This window comes from Ranitomeya variabilis, chromosome 4 (assembly GCF_051348905.1).
Source record: "Ranitomeya variabilis isolate aRanVar5 chromosome 4, aRanVar5.hap1, whole genome shotgun sequence".
NCBI classification, from domain to species: domain Eukaryota; kingdom Metazoa; phylum Chordata; class Amphibia; order Anura; family Dendrobatidae; genus Ranitomeya; species Ranitomeya variabilis.
In genome coordinates this window covers 296,601,023-296,625,227 of record NC_135235.1, presented here as the reverse complement: position 1 = coordinate 296,625,227, position 24,205 = coordinate 296,601,023, and the positions used below count along the sequence as shown (strand labels likewise).

Sequence of the window (24,205 nt, the reverse complement as noted above, 5' to 3'; positions counted from 1 at the left end):
GGAGGGGCGGGATTATGTGTGGTAATGTGGAGGGGTGGGATTATCTGTGGTAATGTGGTGGGGGGTGGGATTATGTGTGGTGATGTGGTGGGGGAGGGATTATGGGTGGTGATGTGGTGGGGGGGCGGGATTATGTGTGGTGATGTAGTGGGGGGCGGGATTATGTATGGTGATGTGGTGGGGGGGCGGGATTATGTGTGGTAATGTGTTGGGGGGGCGGGATTATGTGTGGTGATGTGGTGGGGGGTGGGATTGTGTGTGTGGTGATGTGGTGCGGATTGTGTGTGGTAATGTGGTGGGGGGCAAGATTGTGTGTGGTAATGTGGTGGGGGCGGGATTGTGTGTAATAATGTGGTGGGGGGCGGGATTATGTGTGGTGATGTGGTGGGGGCGGGATTATGTGTGATAATGTGGTAATGTGGTGGGGGGCGGGATTATGTGTGGTAATGTGGAGGGGGGTGCGATTATGTGTAGTAACGTGGTGGGGGGAGGGATTATGTGTGGTGATGTGGTGGGGGGTAGGATTATGTGTGGTGATGTGGAGGGGGGGCGGGATTATGTGTGATAATGTGGTGGAGGGGCGGGATTATCTGTGGTAATGTGGTGGGGGGGCGGGATTATGTGTGGTAATGTGGGGGGTGGGATTATGTGTGGTAATGTGGTAATGTGGTGGGGGGCGGGTTTATGTTTGGTAATGTGGAGGGGGGTGAGATTATGTGAAGTAACGTGGTGGGGGCGGGATTATGTGTGGTGATGTGGTGGGGGGCGGGATTATGTGTGGTGATGTGGTGGGGGGCAGGATTATGTGTGGTGATGTGGTGGGGGGCGGGATTATGTGTGGTGATGTGGTGGGGGGCGGGATTATGTGTGGTGTTGTGGGGGGCGGGATTATGTGTGGTAATGTGGTGGGGGTGGGATTATGTGTGGTAATGTGGTGGGGGGCGGGTTTATGTGTGGTAATGTGGAGGGGGGGTGGGATTATGTGTAGTAACGTGGTGGGGGCGGGATTATGTGTGGTGATGTGGTGGGGGGCGGGATTATGTGTGGTGATGTGGTGGGGGGCAGGATTATGTGTGGTGATGTGGTGGGGGGCGGGATTATGTGTGGTGATATGGTGGGGGGCAGGATTATGTGTGGTGATGTGGGCAGCGGGATTATGTGTGGTAATGTGGTGGGGGTGGGATTATGTGTGTTAATGTGGTGGGGGGGCGGGATTATGTGTGGTAATGTGGAGAAGGGGTGGGATTATCTGGTAATGTGGTGGGGGGGCGGGATTATGTGTGGTGATGTGGTGGGGGGCGGGATTGTGTGTGTGGTGATGTGGTGCGGATTGTGTGTGGTAATGTGGTGGGGGGCAAGATTGTGTGTGGTAATGTGGTGGGGGCGGGATTGTGTGTAATAATGGGGTGGGGGGCGGGATTATGTGTGGTGATGGGGTGGGGGGCGGAGCTACTGTACAGGGGGCAGGATTAGCGAGTAATCACGATGCCTCTTATATTAAGCACATGAGCAATAAGCACTTTTGTACTGATGCACTTTGTATTATTATGAAATGATGGGAATATATGATGTAATATGTAAAGCACTTTATTATGTATACATGAATAACCACATTTAACCCCTTCCCGACCTGTGACACAGCGTATGCGTCATGAAAGTCGGTGCAAATCCGACCTGTGACTCATATGCTGTGTCACAGAATGATCGCGTCCCTGCAGATCGGGTGAAAGGGTTAACTCCTATTTCACCCGATCTGCAGGGAGAGGGGGAGTTGTACTTCAGCCCAGGGGGGGTGGCTTTGCCCCCACGAGGCTATGATCGCTCTGATTGGCTGTTGAAAGTGCAACAGCCAATCAGAGCAATTTGCAATATTTCACCTATGAAAATGGTGAAATATTGCAATCCAGCCATGGCCGATGCTGCAATAGCATCTGCCATGGCTGGAAATCATGTTCTGCCCCCTCCCACCGCCCCCGATCTCCTCCCCAGTCGTCCGTTATGTGGCCCGGTCCTCTCCGTCCTCCTGTCCGCTCCCCCGTCCTCCTGCCCGCTCCTTCTTTGCTCCGATCTACCTCCCCTGTGCTCCGATCCACCCCCCGAGCTCCCCCCCTTACCCCCACATACTTACCGAGCCTCCCGGTGTCGGTCCGTCTCCTCCCTGGGCGCCGCCATCTTCCAAAATGGCGGGCGCATGCGCAGTACGCCCGCCGAATCTGCCTGCCGGCAGATTCGTTCCATGTACATTTTGATCACTGTGAAAACCTATCACAGTGTTCAAAATAAAAAAAAAATGTAAATGACCCCCCCCCCCCCTTTATCACCCTTATAGCTAGGGACAACAATAAAATAAAGAAAATATGTATATTTTTTTTTCCCCACTAGGTTCAGAACCAGGGTTAGGGTAAGGGTTAGGGTTAGGGTTTTCTGGTCCTCTGTGGATTTTTCCTTAGGGTTAGGGTATTCTGGTCCTCTGTGGATTTTTCCACAGCGCATTTGATAAATTTGCAGTGTAAAACCGCTGCGGACTTATCGCGGATTCAACGTCGTTTTTCTGCGGATTTCACTGCGGTTTTACAACTGCGGTTTTCTATTGGAGCAGTTGTAAAACCGCTGCGGAATCCGCAGAAAGAAGTGACATGCTGCGGAATGTAAACCGCTGCGTTTCCGCGCAGTTTTTTTTTCCGCAGCATGGGCACAGCGTTTTTTGTTTCCCATAGGTTTACATTGAACTATAATCTCAAGGGAAACGGCTGCGGACTCGCAGCTGCGGAAACGCTGCGGATCCGCAGCGTTTTCAGCAGCGTGTGCACATAGCCTTAGAATTAGGCTATGTGCACACGGTGTGGATTTGGCTGCGGATCCGCAGCGGATTGGCTGCTGCGGATTCGTAGCAGTTTTCCAACAGGTTTACAGTTCCATGTAAATCTTTGGAAAACCAAATCCGCTGTGCCCATGGTGCGGAAAATACCGCGCAGAAACGCTGCGTTGTATTTTATGCAGCATATCAATTCTTTGTGCGGATTCCGCAGCGTTTTACACCTGTTCCTCAATAGGAATCCGCAGGTGAAATCCGCACAAAAACCACTGGAAATCTGTGGTAAATCCGCAGGTAAAACGCAGTGCCTTTTACCTGCGGATTTTTCAAAAATGGTGTGGAAAAATCTCACACAAATCCACAACGTGGGCACATAACCTTAGGGTTAGGGATGGAATTAGGGCTAGGGTTGGAAATAGGTTTAAGATTAGGCTTGTGGTTAGGGTTATGGTTAGGGGTGTGTTGGGGTTAGGGTTGAAATTAGGGTTGGGATTAGGGTTAGGGGTGTGTTGGGTTAGGGTTGTGGTTAGGGGTGTGTTGGGGTTAGGGTTATGGCTAGAGTTGGGATTAGGGTTAGGGGTGTGTTGGGGTTAGTGTTGGAGGTAGAATTGAGAGGTTTCCACTGTTTAGGCACATCAGGGGTCTCCAAACGCAACATGGCGCCACCATTGATTCCAGCCAATCTTGCGTTCCAAAAGTCAAATGGTGCACCCTCCCTTCCGAGCCCCAACGTGCAACCAAACAGTGGTTTACCCCCACGTACGGAGTACCAGCATACTCGGGACAAACTGGGCAACAACTATTGTGGTCCAATTTCATCTGTTACCCTTGTGAAAATAAAAAATTGCTTGCTAAAACATCATTTTTGAGGAAATAAAAATGATTTTTTATTTTCACGGCTCTGCGTTGTAAACTTCTGTGAAGCACTTGGGGGTTCAAAGTGCTCACCACATATCTAGATAAGTTCCTTTGGGGGTCTAGTTTCCAAAATAGGGTCACTTGTGGGGGGTTTCTACTGTTTAGACACATTAGGGTCTCTGCAAATGCAACGTGACGCCCGCAGACCATTCCATCAAAGTCTGCATTTCAAAACGTCACTACTTCCCTTCCGAGCCCTGGCGTGTGCCCAAATAGTGGTTTACCCCCACATATGGGATACCAGCATACTTGAGACAAACTGGGCAACAACTATTGGGGTCCAATTTCTCCTTTTAGCCTTGTGAAAATAAATAATTGCTTGCTAAAACATCATTTTTGAGGAAAGAAAAATGATTTTTTTATTTTCACAGCTCTGCGTTGTAAACTTCTGTGAAGCACTTGGGGGTTCAAAGTGCTCAACACACATCTAGATAAGTTCCTTTGGGGGTTTAGTTTCCAAAATGGGGTCACTTGTGGGGGGGGTTTACTGTTTAGGGACATCAGGGGCTCTGCAAACGCAACGTGACGCCCGCAGAGCATTCCATCAAAGTCTGCATTTCAAAATGTCACTACTTCACTTCCGAGCCCCGGCATGTGCCCAAACAGTGGTTTACCCCCACATATGGGGTATTAGCGTACTCAGCAGATACTGGACAAACACTTTTGGGGTCAAATTTCTCCTGTTGCACTTGGGAAAATAAAAAATTCTGGGCAAAAAATTATTTTTGAGGAAAGAAAACGTATTTATTATTTTCACGGCTCTGCGTTATAAACTTCTGTGAAGCATTTGGGGGTTCAAAGTGCTCACCAAACATCTAGATAAGTTCCTTTTGGGGTCTAGTTTCCAAAATGGGGTTACTTGTGGGGAGTGTCTACTGTTTAGGCACATCAGGGGCTCTGCAAACGCAATGTGACGCCCGCAGAGCATTCCATCAAAGTCTGCATTTCAAAACGTCACTACTTCCATTCCGAACCCCGACGTGTGCCCAAACAGTGGTTTACCCCCACATATGGGGTATCAGCGTACTCAGGAGAAACTGTACAATAACTTTTGGTGTCAAATTTCTCCTGTTACCCTTGGGAAAATAAAAAATTCAGGGCTAAAAAATCATTTTTGAGAAAAGAAAAATTATTTTTTATTTTCATGGCTCTGCGTTATAAACTTCTGTGAAGCACTTTGGGGTTCAAAGTGCTCACCATACATCTAGATTAGTTCCTTTGGGGGTCTAGTTTCCAAAATGGGGTTACTTGTGGGGAGTGTCTACTGTTTAGGCAAATCAGGGGCTCTGCAAACGCAACATGACGCCCGCAGAGCATTCCATCAAAGTCTGCATTTCAAAGCGTCACTACTTCCATTCCGAACCCCGACGTGTGCCCAAACAGTGGTTTACCCCCACATATGGGGTATCAGCGTACTCAGGAGAAACTGTACAATAACTTTTGGGGTCCAATTTCCCCTGTTACCCTTGGGAAAATAAAAAAGTCTGGGCTAAAAAATCATTTTTGAGGAAAGAAAAATTATTTTTTACTTTCACGGCTCTGCGTTATAAACTTCTGTGAAGCACCTGGGGGTTTAAAGTGCTCACTATGCATCTAGATAAGTTCCTTGGGGGGTCTAGTTTCCAAAATGGGGTCACTTGTGGGGGAGCTCCAGTGTTTAGGCACACAGGGGCTCTCCAAAGGCGACATGGTGTCCGCTAATGATTGGAGATCATTTTTCACTCAAAAAGTCAAATGGCGCTCCTTCCCTTCCGAGCCTTACCATATGCCCAATCAGTGGTTTACCCCCACATATGAGGTATCGGTGTACTCAGGAGAAATTTCCCAACAAATTTTAGGATCCATTTTATCCTGTTGCCTATGTGAAAATGAAAATATTGAGGCTATAAGAATTTTTTTTGTGAAAAAAAGCACTTTTTCATTTTTATGGATCAATTTCTGAAGCACATAAGGGTTTAAAGTGCTCACTATGCATCTAGATAAGTTCCTTGGGGGGTCTAGTTTCCAAAATGGGGGTCACTTGTGTGGGAACTCCAATGTTTAGGCACACAGGGGCTCTCCAAACGCGACATGGTGTCCGCTAACGATGGAGATCATTTTTCATTCAAAAAGTCAAATGGCGCTCCTTCCCTTCCGAGCCTTACCATATGCCCAATCAGTGGTTTACCCCCACATATGAGGTATCGGTGTACTCAGGAGAAATTTCCCAACAAATTTTAGGATCCATTTTATCCTGTTGCCTATGTGAAAATGAAGAAATTGAGGCTAAAAGAATTTTTTTGTGAAAAAAAAGTATGTTTTCATTTTTACGGATCAATTTGTGAAGCACCTGGGGGTTTAAAGTGCTCACTATGCATCTAGATAAGTTCATTGGGGCGTCTAGTTTCCAAATTGGGGTCACTTGTGGGGGAGCTCCAATGTTTAGGCACACGGGGGCTCTCCAAACGTGACATGCTATCCGCTGAAGATTGGAGCCAAATTTTCATTCAAAAAGTCAAATGGCGCTCCTTCCCTTCCGAGCCCTGCCGTGCGCCCAACCAGTGGTTTACCCCTACATATGAGGTATCAGCGTACTCAGGACAAATTGGACAACAACGTTCATGGTCCAGTTTCTCCTTTTACCCTTGGGAAAATAAAAAAATTGTTGCTAAAAGATCATTTTTGTGAATAAAAAGTTAAATGTTCATATTTTCCTTCCATGTTGCTTCTGCTGCTGTGAAACACCTGAAGGGTTAACAAACTTCTTGAATGTGGTTTTCAGCACCTTGAGGGGTGCAGTTTTTAGAATGGTGTCACTTTTGGGTATTTTCAGCCATATAGACCCCTCAAACTTACTTCAAATGTGAGGTGGTCCCTAAAAAAAATGATTTTGTAAATTTTGTTGTAAAAATGAGAAATCACTGGTCAAATTTTAACCTTTATAACTTCCTAGCAAAAAAAAATTTTGGTTCCAAAATTGTGCTGATGTAAAGTAGACATGTGGGAAATGTTATTTATTAACTATTTTGTGTCACATAACTCTCTGATTTAACAGAATAAAAATTCAAAATTTGAAAATTGCGAAATTTTCAAAATTTTCGCCAAATTTCCATTTTTTTTCACAAATAAACGCAGAAATTATTGACCTAAATTTACCACTATCATGAAGCCCAATATGTCACGAAAAAACAATCTCAGAACCGCTAGGATCCGTTGAAGCGTTCCTGAGTTATTACCTCATAAAGGGACACTGGTCAGAATTGCAAAAAACAGCAAGGTCATTAAGGCCAAAATAGGCTGGGTCATGAAGGGGTTAAGGATTGTTAAGACACGTATAAATACACAGCATATGGATACACCCACTGCTTGAGAAAGGCTCACTTTGAGCTGAAACGTTGCCCAGACATGTGGGTAAATTAAACCCTGCACATTTTATATTGGAACAATGGAGTGCTGCCTCTTTTTTTGAAGTCTAGATAGACAGATAGATAGATAATAGATAGCTATGCTTCATAGATAATATATAGATATAATAGATATATACAGTTGTGCTCAAAAGTTTACATACCCCAGCAGAATTTTTGCTTTCTTGGCCTTTTTTCAGAGAATATGAATGATAACACCAAAACTTTTTCTCCACTCATGGTTAGTGTTTGGGTGACGCCATTTATTGTCAAACTACTGTGTTTTCTCTTTTAAAGTCATAATGACAACCCAAAACATCCAAACGACCCTGATCAAAAGTTCACATACCCTAGTGATTTTGGCCTGATAACATGCACAGAAGTTGACACAAATGGGTCAACTTACTGTGTGTGTGGGGCTGCATTATACTCTGGGGGGCTGCATTACACTGTCTGTGTGGGGCTGTATTACACTCTGAGGGGGGCTGCATTATACTCTGAGGAGGCTGCAGTATACTCTGAGGGGGCTGCAGAACACTCTATGAGGGGGGCTGCAGTATATTATGAGGGAAGCTGCAGTATATTCTATGAGGGTGGCTGCAGTATACTCTGAGGGGGGCTGCAGTATACTCTATGAAGCGTCTGCAGTATACTCTGAGGGGGGCTACAGTATATTTTATGAGGGGGCTACAGTATACTCAGTGGGAGGCTGCAGTATACTCTATGAGGGGGGCTGCCATATATTCTATGAGGGTGGCTGCAGTATACTCTGAGGGGGGCTGAAGTATACTCTATGAGGGGCCTTCAGTATATTCTATGAGGGAGGCTGCAGTTTACTCTATCAAGGACCATGGTCAGTGCATTATACTATATGTACTATATGGGACTGCATTATACTGTATCGAGGACTACCTGTCCCCATCATTCTTCCACAGCCGCTGTAAAAAAAACTCGGGAACAATCGTCAAATGACTTCAATATTGTCGATCACGCTCTTGTAATGACCTGAACTTAGCGCGTGTAAATACAACAGAAATGTTTCTGTGTGATGGTGCAATATGTGAGCATTTGGGGCCCCACTTTAAACTTTTGCCCAGGGCCCCACTTTGTCTAAAACCGGCCCTGATTGCGAAACATGGGACTGCACTCGGATTTCATCCGAGTGCAGTGTCATTACCGCCGATGCCAGCAATGGAGGAGATGGAGAAGTTACTTTCTCTGTCTCCTCCGCACATGTGCCGCAAATCTCTCATGTGAGAGGATAGGAGCACAGGGCACTGACACTCGGATCATGCTCACAAAAGAGTTTGAGCCGACTGTCATTAGCATCTCGCATCTGATGCTATGGTGTGATCCCAGCATTATAAGGCAGAACAGTCTAAAGACATGGGCTACAGATACTTATGAGCAGCGGCGTTTTGGTTATGACTAGTGATGAGCAAGCGTGCTTGGATAAGGTGTTATCTGAGCATGCTTGTGTGCTAGCCGAGTATCTTCGGCATGCTCGATTACTATATTTGAGTCCCCGCGAATGCATGTCCCGCGGCTCTTCGACAGCCACAACACATGTAGGGATTTCCTGTGTGTTAAAATTTTGTCGTTAACATAGTTTTTTGACGGATAGACCAATCGCAGTTCACAATTTCGCCATTCCCTTTACCAAATAGTACACTGATAAATGAGAAAAAATTCTATGTATGATGAAATTATGAAAAAAAAGAATGCAATTGAGGCCACAGTTGCTAGGGTCTTGCTTTTAGGATGTTAAAAAATGACCTGTTTACGGGCAGGTGCAGATGGGCGGATATTCGGTACAAATGCAATCTGACAAAACATCGGATCACACTCGGACCAATGTTAGTTTATGGGGCCGTGCACACATCAGATTTTTTCCTCGGAATATGTCGGTTTGATTAAAAAAATTGCAGTATGCCCGAGTTTTATCTGATTCTCGGATCACACTCGGTCATGCAAGTCAATGAGATGAATGGCGTCTTAGCGCAGTCAGATTTCCACAGACTCACAGAATGGAGAGATGGAGTCCTTTTTTTTCCGCATTAGAGAGAATTGGATCACACTATGATCCCACTCTGATCAAACTCTGATCAAACTCGGATCAGAGAGTATGGTGCATTATTCTCCTGGATGAGCAAATCTAGGGTCAGGTTCAGATGGCCATGCTAAAACTAGGGCAAGTCAAGCCTACAAATTGTTGACCTGACTGGCGCCATTAGCGTTCATCCGCGAAGCAGACGAGTGCATGAGATGCTTGTTATTGACATGCACTAGTCTGGTCTGTAAACCTTTCCAGGCTAGTGCGGGCTGTAGTTCTTCTTACATGTGCCATTGGTGCCCAGACACAATGGTTATTATTGGATTGTGTACACACAGAAGGAGAACATTAAAGCTTTTGACTAAGTACACTCACTTTGAATGCCATGATTTTACGTATCATGACATCATTAAAAAAAATCTGTTCCATACATGGTCTTACTATTAGAGCACTACAACCTCAGATGAACAACAGCACATGATGAATTACACCGTGCCATTATTTATTAACTAGGCCAAAATGCAGAAGCAATGTGTGAAAAATGAAGCACACCCTTTCTGCTTCCAAATTAATTGAGATGGAAAGTAGCAACCCTTAATTAATAGTTTACCAGCAAGTGTGACCACCTCTATAAAAGCAGAAGATTGAGCAGTTTGATGGTCTGGATCAGTCAGGTTAACACAATTCCAATGAGGAAAGACCAAAGTGGAGATGGGGGTAGACCAAAGTGGAGATGTTTGGCCATCATTCCCTGCACTACATTTGGTAAAAACCAATGTCCTTCAAACTGCACATCCAAGCTCTCGCCACCTCCTGTCGCCTCCAGCTCAAAAATATTTCCAGAATCCGTCCTTTCCTTAACCCTCACTCTACCAAAATGCTTGTGCATGCCCTCATCATCTCCAGCCTCGAGTACTCCAACATCCTTCTTTGTGGCCTACCTTCTAACATTCTCTCACCCCTCCAGTTCGTCCTTAAATCTGCTGCCCGACTAATTAATCTCTCTCCTCACTACACTCCTGCTTCCCCTCTTTGCAAATCCCTTCACTGGCTCCCAATTTCCCAGCGTATCCATATACTTCCGAACTAATCTATCAATATCTTCCCTCAGGTAATCTCCGGTCCTCCCAAGACCTCCTTCTCTCCTCCACACTTATTCGCTCCTCACCCTATCACCTCCAAGACTTTTCCCGAATATCCCCCATCCTCTGGAATTCTGTGCGCCAACACGTCCGGTTATCCACCACATTTGGATCCTTGAAAAGAAACACCTCAACACCATTGGAGCTACTTCAACCCCTGACCTACTGTCTCCTTCCCCACCATCCTGTAGAATGTAATCCTGCAAGGGCAGGGTCCTCTTCCCTCTGTACCAGTCTGTCATTGTTAGTTTGTTTACTGTAAGTGATATTTATATTTTGATGTAACCCCTTCTCGTGTACAGCACCATGGAATTAACGGTGCTATATAAATAATCTTATAATTCAACATTTTTTTGGATTAGTTATATAATTGGCTCATCAAAAAAGACTAATACCCTTTAAGGGTATTAGTCTTTTTTGATGAGCCAATTCTATAACTAATCCAAACAATTTTTGAATTATAAGATTGCTATATAAATAAATAATAATAATAATAATAATAATAATAATAATAATAAAAAACAATCATGTCGTACGAGCTGTCAAGTACACTGGAGGAGGGGTGGAAATTTGGGCTTATTTTGCAGTCATAGGATCTAGGCACTTTCCTTTTGTTTAGTCGACAATGAACTCCTCTATATACCAAAGTATTTTAGAATCAGATGTTAGGCCATCTACCCAAAAGCTTGGCCAAAACTTGGTCATGCAATGGGACAATGATCCAAAGTACACTACCAAATCTACATCATAATAGCTTATAAAGAACCAAGATGTTGCAGTGGCTCAGTCATAGTCCAGACCTCAACCCAATAGAAATGCTGTAAAGAAACCTTCAGAAAGCAAGACAGAAACAAATGCCCCAAACCTCAAGGAACAGAAGCAACATTACAAAGGGAAGTGGGCCAAAATTCCACCAGAATTCTGGAAGAGTAAAGAAAAAGTCATAGAGAAATTGATAAAAAATTGTGTTACATTATATTGCTGCTAAACGTGGGGTGTTTTTAATTGTTCACTCACTGCTTCTGCATTTTAGCCTAGTTTCGGTACATAATAATGCGCTGCAATTTGTAATGTGTTATTCATCTCAGGTTGTATTTACTGAATTTTAATACCTATGAAGGACCAGATTTTTTTTATTTTGTGTCTAGACTCACTCGGTTACTCATCGAGGTAGACACAGGAACGCTGTTTCTTTAAGTTTTTAACTGGTTTATTGAGGTAGAGCATAAACTAGGGCAGGGTTAGAAACACAAATAAGGCCTTTCTGGCCTAATGGGAAACAAGCAAAAAAACAAATGGCACAGTCCGTGTTGCTGCTGAGATCTGCCCACTATGGAAACAAACAGAATAAAGGTTCAACCTCCCTTATCTTCACACACAGCAATGGAGCTCACATCTCCAGGCACACCTAACACTGAAGGACTCAGAAGGATGACTATTTACCTCCTAAACCACACCCTGGGTAGGAGATATGATGAACAGCCTCCCACCCACTCTTCAGTTGTTCACTAAACCTAGCCCTTAACATGGCTGATTAACCCCTCTCAGCACTTACTGTGCTGGAGCATTTTTCTAGGTTCATATCATTGAAGCTGTTAACCTCAGGGACGCATTTCTCTGCCCTAGCACTTTGCCAGTAATGTTGTCACAATACACAAAACCACAGAATTCAAAGAGAGCGCACTTCGTTTTTTTTCATGACTTTATTTAAATGAGAAGATAAGAAAGTTCTAGCTCTGAGGACATAGTCTATATTAATGGATAACCTGTAGTGACCGCTAACACACAGAATAACAAGACAGTAGACTTTCTTTTATCAGTGTAAATTGAAGGGTGCTGGATTATTAAACGTTCTGGATTAGGATGCTAAAAACAGATTTGTTCTGCACTTCTTTCATCTGAAAAATGATGGAGGATGAGCAGGGGCAGAACTAAATGGGGAGAGGTTGGGAGCAAACACAGGCCCTGGAGTCTGGAGGGTCCAAAAAGTCTGTGACCTGAAAGTGGAGGCCAAAACTATACATGTGGCCTGGTGCCGATTCTGGATTGGGGTCCAGGAGCTTCACATTATGTTTTTTTGATGATGAGGTTGGTAATGGTCTTACTGACAAGCGCCTTTACCCTTCTTCACACTTTGCCCAACTTTGGTGCCGGAGCTGCGACCTGGCAGTCATGTGATAGCAAATATGGGATTTCCATACTTCCGGCCACATTCCGACTAGACTGTATCTGACCTCGCTCAATACACTTGCACTGAGCGAGGCCGGACCAATCTAGTTGGCACGTGACCACATGTATGCAAATCACATACTTGCAGTCACTTGTCCATCTCTCTTGGCGCTGGAACCAAAGCGTCCTTGCAGCGCACAGTGAAAGTGATGTGAGGATTCATTAGTCTGCAGTCACATAGCTTGACTGCAGACTTGTAGCCTAAGACTAGACAACCCTTTTAACAAAGAATGCACCTTGTGCCTTGCATCTCTTTTTTAATCTATTTATTATGTGATTAAAAAATTGTTAGCATCTGACTCCAAAAGTGAGCATGGCTTTGCGGAGAGGTGTTAGTTTTTAAGGTGCCTAGTCTGTGTTGCACCAACGAGCCACACTTTTGTTCCCTTTTGCTATATTTCTAGGTCATCATTTTTAAAAAATTTAAACAGTGTAGCTTTTAGGTGTCCTTTTTTTCCATGTCATCTCCCATATGCTTTTAGATTTAACTCGAAAAACAAATGAAAAAAGAAACCATATAAATTGTCAGTACAAAAAGCCACGCCCAAAGATGCGAAAAAAAAATAAAAGCTGCAAAAATATTATCTACGTATAAATTATATAAACCTTAAAGTAAGTGGTTACAAATTTGTATAAGGCCTCATGGCATGAAGCTGAAATCCATAATTTGATACAGAACGCATAAGATCTCACGTGATTTCAAACGCAAATTACCACGCAAAGGTCTCAAAGGTTTTTAATAAAAGAAACAACATTATCCATAGCCAGCTTTCCAGATATCACCTTAGGTTGACCAAAGAAGCTGACAATCGCATGGAAGCCATCTTTAACATGATACCATGTGACCGGGACTCCATTGTCCTCCAGTCGTTTCTTGTAAAGTATCCCATCATCGCGGACAATATCAAACTCACATGTTAGTATGTAGGCCTGTGGTAGTTGCCGGATTACAGCATCATCAGAGAACAATGGAGAACATGGAAAGTCAAGAGCTTTCTTTACATTTGTATAAATGTCTTTATTAAAGGGCGCCATGATGTGAGGTTTGTAGCTTTTGACCTTAAATTCTTCAGAACTCAACCATTTACTTAATTTCTGTCTTATCTCAGGAGGGACATGGCTGCCCTTTATCAGTTCTTTCGACAAAGACAAATCACCACCTATGTATGTCAAAGAGGAGTGTAACGCAAGTGATCGGAGGTACAAAGGGACCATCTTGTTTTGTTGATATGAAGGTAAATTGAAGTCCGCCATCTGGACCACTGGGTATATCAACACCTGGGCAAGAGGTTTTGGAAGATCTGATCTACTTACAAGAGCTTGGCAAACACCAGCTGTAAGATTGCCCCCAGCACTGTCTCCACATATGATAATAGAAGAAGGATCGACCCCATGATCTTCTGCCGTCTTCAGAAAGTGAACTGTAGCCATGAGACAGTCATCAAATGCAGCCGGGCATCTGTGGTCTGGTGCCAGTCGGTACCTAAAATTAGTCCAAAATTTGTCATTGGGATTGTGATATCAAAATGAAGATTCAATGTCTGGATATAAAGGATCCCCATATAAATTGTTTCCAACCTCCACCACGTTTTCCAAATTTGGAGGTACTCTGCATGAGGTATTATTAATTACCCCTGCTATGGTCAAGCTAGGTCATCAAAAGTAAGATCCATTGTTTGTAGCTACTCCGAGCCCAAAGTGCTAAAGTTAAGCCCTGAGTTGGGAAACCATTCCATTACTTCAAAACAATTTAAAAGTGTACGTGGTAGGGTTGGTCTTACGTAAACTACACTTTCTAATAACATTATTTGTGGGATTATGTAAGGAAATTCAAAGTAGTTTTATTATGGCAACCATTCATGTTCCAGACTTTTGATAATAAGAACTTAATGCAGAATGTTTGCCTTGGACAGTCACCCCTCCACTACTACAGACATAAAGTGGAGCAGTTGCCGAAAACAACCTGACATGTTGTCTTTTCTCCAAACTAGTTGTCACAATACCTACAAACTGATTCCCTTCCCATCCTCACTACTGTCCGTCATTAATTTAATGATGACTTAAGGAAATTATGACAGCTTACCCAACAGAGACAACCACGGCTTCAGAATTTTTAGTGATGTATAGACAGTAAAGGTCGTAGCGATCTAAAACCAAATAAACTAGACATTAGTTCCTGCCAATCCTCCATCAATTCTACAAAAAAGTCTCCAATATCAGAACACATAAAAATACTCTGTTTTCCACAGCTACGAACCATATTAAGAGATAGAGAAGACACGGTATGTGGAAAGCGATAAGGTAGCGAAACGGATAATATATATTCATAGTAAAAATTAACAGAAAATCAAGCATATTGTTGTTTTATAAATGAAGCTGTTCTGTGCTCATTTTCCAGCAGCAGCAAAAATGATCGCTAATGAGATCATTCTGTGCCCATACAGTATTGTGTTATTGGCAGCAGATAATCTGCTTACGAGGGGTGATGTACTGCCAGTAACAATGATTTTTTTTTTATCAGTGAAAACAATCTGTTCACCTGATGAACTAGCATTTTGCTCGATGGTACGGTAATTGGCAGCATGTTTACTTGAGCCGATAATAATATTATTATTATTCCCTTTTAGAGCACCATTGATTCCATGGTGCTGTACATGAGAAGGGGTTACATACAAAATACATACGGTATATAAATTATAGAGAACAAATTAACAATGACAGACTGGAACAGAAAGGAGAGGACCGTCCCTTGCTGGCTTACAGTCTACAGAGTAATGGGGAAGGAAAAAATAGGTTGGGGGTTTTTCGGGAGTTTCGCTGTTGGTGAAGTGGCAGCAGGGTCAGTCCAGGCTGTAAGCGGTCTTGAAGAGATGGGTTTTCACGTTCTGTCTGACATTTCTGAATGTAGAAGTGTGGAGGAGAGAAGGAGATCTTTAGAGGACCAGAAGTTACATGCTGGAAGATATTGAGAGATTAGTTCAGAGATATATGAAGGAGATAGATTATGGAGAGCTTTGTAGGTCAATGCTAGTAGTTTGACCTGGATACGTTGGGGAATTGGGGAGCCAATTGAGGGATTTGGAGAGGTGAGAAGCAGAGCAGTATGAGGAGAAAGATGAACTGGCCAGGCAGCAGAGTTGACGACAAACTGGAGAGGGGAAATAGTTTTAGCAGGGAAGTCACAGATGAGGATATTGCAGTAGTCAAGGCGGTAGATGATGAGGGCATACACTGACATTTTAGTAGATTCAGGGTTTAGGAAAGATGGATTCTGAAAATACTTTTGAGTTGAAGGTGGCAGGAAGTGGAGATAACATGGAGGTGTGGTTTGAAGGACAGGGCAAAGTCGAGGGTTACTCCGAGGCAGCGGACCTCTGGTACAGGTGAAGGGATTATGTAATTTATCGGTATTATTTATTGTTATAGATAGATCAGTTAGGGGAATTAGGTGAGATGGGGTCAAAGATGATGGGTTCAGTTTAGTCCACATTTAACTTCAGGAAGTGTGATCAGAAGCTGTATATTGCTGATAGACACTCTGGTATTCCCAACAGCAGAGAGGTGACATCTGGGCCAGAGAGGTAAATCTGAGTATCATCAGCATATAAGTTGTAATGGAAGCCAGGGGACTTTATGACTTGTCCCAAGCCAAAGGTATAGATTGAGAAGAGAAGAGTAGGGCAGGATATGGAGATAGTATGGGAATCGGTGACGCTAAATGTGTGCTTGGAAAGGTATGCAGAGATCCAGGAGAGGGCTAGATCTTTGATGCCAAGGTAAGAGTGGATTTGTAGCAGGAGGGAGTGGTTGACTGTGTTGAAGGCAGAGGACAGGTCTAAAAGGAGGCATATAGCGAATTGTATGTTAGTTTTGGCGGTAAGTAAGAGCAACACCCGCTAGGGCCATGCGTTACTCGGAACCGGGTCGGACGGCCCTTAAAGGGGTGGTCACGGCAGCAGATTATTCGTGACTCCACCTGTGGTGTTTGGCTAGAGATGGCCGACGCAGCTTAAGGGGACTGCTGGGGCTGGTGGTGTTGCAGCTGAGATGTTTTGACTCCTCACAGGTGGAGGGGGGCCCCAGGGCTACCAGAACAGTCTATGAGGGGCTGCGGATGTTGGGGTGCAAGAATAATTGGAGGACACAGAGACTGTAGTTTCTTTACTGTTAATTGTAGGTGCAGTCCAGAGCACAGGTAACAGGTGGTATTGGAGATCCGGGCAGCCTGGAAGCAGTTCAGTATTCCCCTAGCCAGGTGGGGTTGGAAGCCTCCCTAATGCGCTGCTCTCTGGGTTCCTGATGCTTGTAGCTCTTCTCAAGTCCCTCTCTCAGTCTGTCCATTTAGTGAAATGCTACCCGCATGGCAGGTGGCTTGAGCCTTTTCCAGGTGTCACTCCCTTGTGGTGACTCCGGGCTCTGGTATGCGGTTGTGCCTTCGGGTGTCAGTTGTGACCAGGAGACCTGCAATCTCCTGTCCTCCGGATTTGGCTGTGGGGCCTGTAGTTCCCACACAACCACGGACTCCGGTGTCCACTCTGTTGTGCTCAATCCTGGGGAGAGCTCAGTCGCAGCTCCACTCCCAGGTTCTCCTCACATGCTTCCTCTCCCTTCACTGTCTCACACTGAACTCACTAACCCTGCCTCCAGGCCAGAACTTATAGGGAAGCTACCCTGAAACCAGGTTTAGAGCTCTCCCTTCTGGTCTGGAGTCAGGAAAGGTGTTGTATGCCAGAGTACCTGCTAAGGGAATCTCTTCTTGCTTCCTGGCATGGCATCACCCCCTGTGAGGGAGGCAATGCCACTTTGGCAACCGGACTCCTGGGGTGCCACATAAGAAGCTGGATTGTAGATCAGAGAATGAGTTAGATGAGAGATGGGAGGAAAGTTCAGCATGGACATGCTGTTTGAGGAGTTTGGAGGCGAACAGGAGAAGCGATATAGGGTGATAGCTGGATGTAAAGGTTGGTTCAAAGGATGGCTTCTTCAAGATAGATGTGATTGTGGCATGTTTGAAAGCAGAAAGGTAGGTACCAGAAGTTAGTGATAGGTTGAAGAAGTGGGTTAAAGCATGGAAGTGAAGTTGCTGAGTGGGTGGGATAAGATGGGGTTGAGAGCTCAAGTGGGGAGGTGCACTGCGGAGAGATATCAGTAAGGTCTCTTTCAGTGATAGTGGGGAGGTGTAACGCCGCTGGGTTTATACCTTGTTTCTTCGGCATTACTTTGCATGTCTCTGCTTTAACTCTTGCTCCTCTCCCCCTAATATGCAGGGATACTGTTGTCTGTTACCTGTATGGACGCTGCTCAGTTCCCTGCCACCGCTGCGTAGCTGTACATGTGCTGTGATGTCTTTGTTCTGCTGCATGACCACTCGCATGTGCGGTCCCTGGCTGCCGCTGTGGAAGCTATCCACGGCTTGCGAGGTCCCCTGCAGCTGGTGCATGACTTTCCACGTGTGTCCAGGCTAGCAGTCGCTGCCAGGTGCCCTAAGCCACAGTTCCTGTGCTATCAGTGCTGTAATGGTTTCTGTTTGTGCTTAGGGTGCGCGCGGCCACACCTACCCTGCTTTTATTAGGGTTTGAGTGTGCACCTGTGTTGCTTCCTCAGCCTATTGTTGAGGGGCAGCTCTTATATAAACTCCCTCTTTCCTGTTGGGCATTGCCAGAGCATTGCATTGTGTTTCTGTGTCTTGCCTTGTGAGTTAGGTATCCAGCTCCTGTTCTGTCTGCAGTCTGTTCTGGGAGAGCTGATACCTGTCTACCGCCTTTTCTGGGGGCAGAGTACCCAGATCCCGCCTACTCTGGGGGCAGAGTACCCAGATCCGCCTATCCTGGAGGCTGCATATCCAGTCCGTTTGTGTTTTTTGTTTTCCGCCCTTTCTCGGGGCAGAGTACCCAGAGCTGCCTGTCCTGGAGGCTGCATATCCAGTTCCTGATCCTGTCTGAACTGTGTCCTTTGTGTTATGTTCCTGAAGTCCTTTTGTGTCAGACACCCCGTACCCAGTGACTGTACTCCTGGGCCTCATGTTTTAAAGATGGATTCAGGAGTTTCTACTGAGCTCTTACTATGCTGTGCTCAGCCTGCTATGCTATGCTATGTTCCTTCCAAGGTCCGATGACCGGAGCATGACTGCCATAGCTAAGAGCCTGATGACCATCGCTACCTGATCCTGATGCCCTGGGCTGCCACGCCAGTGTCCCAGCCAATGACCTGGGCTGCCACGCCAGTGTCCCAGATGTCTATCCGTTTTCCTGATGTCCTGATGCCCTGCCTATGTACTGATGTCCTTCCTGTGTCCGATGTCCTGATGCCCTGGGCTGCCACGCCAGTGTCCCAGCCGATGACCTGGGCTGCCACGCCAGTGTCCAAGATGTCTATCTGTATTCCTGATGTCCAGCCTGTGTCCTGATGTCCAGCCTGTGTCCTAATGTCCTGCCTATGTCCTGATGGCCTGAGGTCCACCCTGTGACGACGTCCTTCTGGGATCGGTGTCTGATGTTCTCCTGCTGAGCCTGTGCTATGCCTGAGGCCTGAGATAGAGGCCGTCCTAGTAAGCCCGTGCCAGATGACCCTGGACTGCATCAACCCGTGATGACTCCTGCCATCATCTGACGTCTGTCCAAGGTGTCCTGCCTGTGTCCTGATGTCCTGCCTGTGTTCTGATGTCCTGAGGTCCACCCAGTGATGACGTCCTTCCGGGATCAGTGTCTGATGTTCTCCTGCTGAGCCTGTGCTACGCCTGTGGCCTGAGAGAGAGGCCGTTCTAGTATACCCATGCCAGATGATCCTGGACTACATCAACCCATGTTGACTCCTGCCACTGTCTGATGTCTGTCCAAGGTGTCCTGCCTGTGTCCTGATGTCCTGCCTGTGTCCTGATGTCCTGAGGTCCACCCAGTGACGACGTCCTTCCAGGATCGGTGTCTGATGTTCTCCTGCTGAGCCTTTGCTACGCCTGAGGCCTAAGAGAGAGGCCATCCTAGAAAGCCCATGCCAGATGACCCTGGACTGCATCAACCCGTGATGACTCTTGCCATCGTCTGACGTCTGTCCAAGGTGTCCTGCCTGTGTCCTGATATCCTGTGTCCTGATGTCCTGAAGTCCACCTAGTGACGACTTCCTTCCGGGATCGGTGTCTGATGTTCTCCTGCTGAGCCTGTGCTACGCCTGTGGCCTGAGAGAGAGGCCGCTCTAGTATGCCCGTGCCAGATGATCCTGGACTGCATCAACCCGTGATGACTCCTGCCATCGGCTGACTTGTGAGATGTGTACCCTTCCTAGATGTGTGGAATCGGTATCCTGACATCATTATGTTTTGTTATGTACTGTGCTTTCATTTAAGTAAACTTTGTTTCTTCATACCTGAAGTTGTGCGGTGTAATATAGTTCTGCATATCGACATCTTGTTCACATGCTCAGCTGCCACAAGACCTTGCTCGCTGCCCTTCCCTAGTCTGGGTAGGTCCTGGTTACTCTATGTGGTCCAGTGGGTCCACATTGCGTTCCTACTTGGGACGCTCGCCCATGTCGTCATGGTCAGACGACATGGAGGCGTCGGCTCGGCCACGTCTGCGGTCGCAGCCGTAACAGGAGGAAGGTTATGAGGAAGGGGAAGTGACCTGTTATACATAGGGGTTGTGGTGAATGGGCAGTAAAGATTTGCCTTGTTTGATCAGTCTTATTTTTGAAATATGCAGCAAAGTCTTCTGCAGAGATTAAGGGGGTCGGAGGGGGCAGTGGAGGCAGGGGAGGGTGTTAAAGGTGTTGAATAACTGTTTAGGGTTGTAGGATAAAAAAGATATAAGGGTGGTGAAGTAGTCTTGTTTATCACAGGCGAGGGCCAACTTGAATGTGAAAGTTGTTTGTTTGAATGTGGTGAAGTCTTCCTGTGAGTATGAGGACGCACATTACGTTGGACCTTACAGACCTACAGAACCGGATCAGGGCACTGCTTCCTGACTGTACGGAGAACCAGCTGCAATTTTAACAATTGGTTCTCTCGAATCAGAGGGAAAACCTCAATCCCACCCCTAGTGTGTGTTAACCATTCTACAATAAAGTTAAAGTAGACTCCTTGTGTACCCCAAGTTCTGAATGACATGTAAAAAAATGAAATGAACTGTACCATTGAAGTGGATATACACTATTAGCCAAGCTGAGCATTCTGGTGGAGAATAGAGAATTATTTTTTGGTTGAAAGAGTCATTGGCCAACAGCTATCCCATATGCCGTCTTTAGCATTTTTAGGATTATGGTTCATGCATCTGTGGCGCCCCTGGGATCCAGTCGCCATAGAGGTACTGCACCTCACCCAGAGGTGTGGTATCCCACCCTCAGGTAAGGAGGGAGCACTACCCAGGACTCTAACACTCACATCCAACACACACCAGTTCAGTTGGGGCACCTGGGCGTACCCTATGGGAGGATGTCCTCATCCCAGGCTGGATAGGAAAGGGTGTTGGGGAGTGGGTGGAGTAGGTAGAGTAGGTGAGGAGCATAGGAGGCTTGAGTCAGGCAGATTGTGAGAGTAGTGGAGCTGAGCAGACTTGAGGGTCTGCAGCTCCTGATAGCTAGAAGAGAGAAGTGTGAGGGAGAGACAGAAGGAAGCTCCCGGGAGGACAGAAGGGGTCCTAGGGGCACGTGTAGTGCAGAAGCCACCCGTGGGGCCCACATACAGACGTGGAGGGACCAGGTCTCAGCTGTATAGAATCCAGGGGAATCAGAGGACGTCGCCCAACCAGGTTCATGGCTGCTGGCTTGGGACACTGTGGGTAAGGCGCTGGGCAGGAGAAGAGGAATGCCAATGTAGTGAGACAACCAGACAAAGGCATACGAAAGGAGTCCTGGAAAGGCGCATCCCAATTTGCCTGGGAGTTTTTTGGACCACTAACCTGAAGAACACAGAATCAGGCTGATGTGTGTGAACTGGAGAACTGTGAGTAAAAGTGGAAACTGCACCTTACTGTGTCCTTTGCGTTATTTCTACAACACCTGCCCAGCCTACCACATTCACCATCACATTTTATACCATACAGTTGCCGTGGGGTCTAGCTCTACCTGTGGAGAGCTATACCAACTCTGCTGCATCACCACCAGCCCTAGCAGACTCTGAAGCAGCATCGGCTAACACCTTTATTGCCGAGTACCACAGGTGGCGTCACGAACAATTCCCCTTTCATTACATTGACTCTTTTATTGGATGCCCAGGGCCATGGACCGGGTCACTGCTGCTGCGACACATCCCTGTAAGAATCGTCGGACCCGGCCTGACTACCTCACGGCCCTGGCGGGTGCTCCATACCCAACAGAACCTGGTGCATGCGACTTGTAAAATGGTGCGTGGATTCCCTGATGGACTTATACCTCGTTTTCTCTGTTATAGAGCCTTCCAAAATAGAGCCATAAGATCTGAAAGCTGGCAACATCGGGGATGACGTTACGAAATCTCATCTACTTGCTGCAGAGAAAATCCACAGCATAAATGGGCCATTGTTGCGCCTACGACATCGACAGCATGTCAATTTATGCTGAAGAAATTTCACCACGAATGCCACCATTTCTGCAATATTTCTAAATTCTGCAGCTAAATCCGCAGTGGAGTCTGCACCATTTTGTTCACATTTTGTTGCTACCAAAAATATGCAGGAGATAAATCCTCCATGGACCTAATCATGCGCTATTGTGTGCAGGAGCCATTCAACAAATGATAAGACAAAGTCAGCTCTTCACAAAATGGATCAATCTTTAAACCACAGCATTGATTTTCTTACCAATACTTCCAGACAAGAATCCTCCTCCATGAAAGAACATGACTCCTTTTCTGCCACCAAGTGAAGGAGATCGGGGCTGGTAGACCCTCACCGGCACTCCTCCAAATTGTAAGTCTTTCTTGAAGACTTCTGGATCATCCTTCACCGTAGATACAAATGATTTTTGGAGAAAACGAAAAAAACCTTCAAAGCTACATATTCCAAGTTTATCAAGAGTTGTTGCCTATAGTGTATAAAAAAAAAATCTTAAAGGGATTTTCCATACTGTAGGTCCTTCAAGAGTTTGTTATCGACAAGCAAGTGGTGATTAAATGCACTTATAAAAATCATTGTGCAGCTGTTGAATATTAATGTATACTGCTGTGCAACAGTTTTAGGCAGGGGTGGAAAAAATGCTGCAAGGTAAGAATGCTTTAACAAATTGAAGCATTAATAGTTTATTTTTTTTATAAAGTAACAAAATGCAAAGTGAACGCACAAAAGAGAAATCTAAGTCACATCAATATTTTGAAGGACCACCTTTTGCTTTCATAACAACATCAAATTCTTCTAGATACATTTGTCACCTGCACACAGTTTTTAGAGGAAGTCTGAAGGCAGGTTGTTACAAATATCTTGGAGAACTAACCACAGATCTTCTGTGGATGTTGGCGTGCCTAAATCCTTCTGTCTCTTCTTATAATCCCAGACAGCCTAGATGATGGTGAGATCAGGGCTCTGTGAGGCCGTATCATCACTACCAGGACTCCTTGTTCTTCTTTACACTGAAAATAATTTTCAATGACATTGGCCGTATGTTTGAGGTTGTTGTACTGCTGCAAAATAAATTTGGAGTCGATCAGATACCTCCATGATGGAAGTGAAGGATGGTGTGATGCTAGACATTACTGACGGATAGGCCGTGAGGCAGAAGAGTCAAACGTTCCGGCGTCAATATCAAGAGAGTACGTAGATAACCAAGGGAAAAGAGGAAGGCGTAAGTCGGGTCACAGTCCAGGGTCAATAACAAGAGATAGCAGATCAAAAGCCAAGGGACAAGACAAAGGGATAGCCAGAATATAGTCCAAAGGGTCAGGCAGCAGAAGATCAGAACTCAGAGCAACAGAATCAAGCAAAACTCAACAAGAAGCACAAACTATGTCTAGCAGGGATCATGGGCGGACAGCTCAGTTAAGTAGCTATGCGATCAGCAGAACACTGAACACCCGAGAAAGTCCCGCACATCCCAGTGACAGATTGGACAGCAGAGCTGTCAATCAAGGCACCAACAGCTCAGCAAGACAGTTTCCACAGAACATAATAGCAATCATTCACTGAGCGGAGGAATCATGACAGATGGGTAACTTACTGCCTGTATTTCTCGGCACTCAGGACACTGAAAAATAGGCAACACTGAGAACTCTAGGTGCAGTGGTTGGCCAAGGAAACTTAGTAGATGAAAGACACATCATGCTTACTTCCCTTGAAGATCAGAAGATGTCCAGTATTGCCATCAGCTCAGAACTGGCAGCAACCAGTGGGACCCTGCTACAGAAGTGGTCTTCATGGAAGAATTGCACCCAAAAACCATACCTTCTACATGGACTCAATACCAAGTGGCTCAACAAGGCAAGAAAACACAAGAACTGCAGGAAAATGACAGCAGGTGCGCTGGACTGTTGAGTCAAAATGTGAAATATCATGAAGCATGTTGAAGGTTAACTGTAAGTCTGAGACTACATGTTAGCAAATGGAGTTGAGGATTTAGTCAGGATTAAAGGTGTTGTCAATGCTAAGAAATATAGGCAGATACTTATCCATCATGGAATATCAGCGACAGGCACAGAAATTCTCACACTCCTGACTGCCATTGATTGCGACTAACCCTATTGAGCCTCGCTCTGAGAAAGAGGCCCAAT

General features: G+C 45.6%; 1 protein-coding gene across 1 annotated transcript in view; it reads right to left on the bottom strand.

The window, feature by feature from the left end:
• The window catches only part of DHRS3 (dehydrogenase/reductase 3), a 111,816-nt gene that overhangs the window by 74,482 nt on the left and 13,129 nt on the right, over window positions 1–24,205 (bottom strand). Inside the window, exons 2-4 of the mRNA XM_077250271.1 lie at window positions 22,308–22,530; window positions 14,624–14,687; window positions 13,855–14,023 (exon numbers count right to left, since the gene is read on the bottom strand). Coding sequence (XP_077106386.1) covers window positions 13,855–14,023; window positions 14,624–14,687; window positions 22,308–22,530 — 456 coding nt within the window. The remainder of the gene's footprint in view (window positions 1–13,854; window positions 14,024–14,623; window positions 14,688–22,307; window positions 22,531–24,205) is intronic.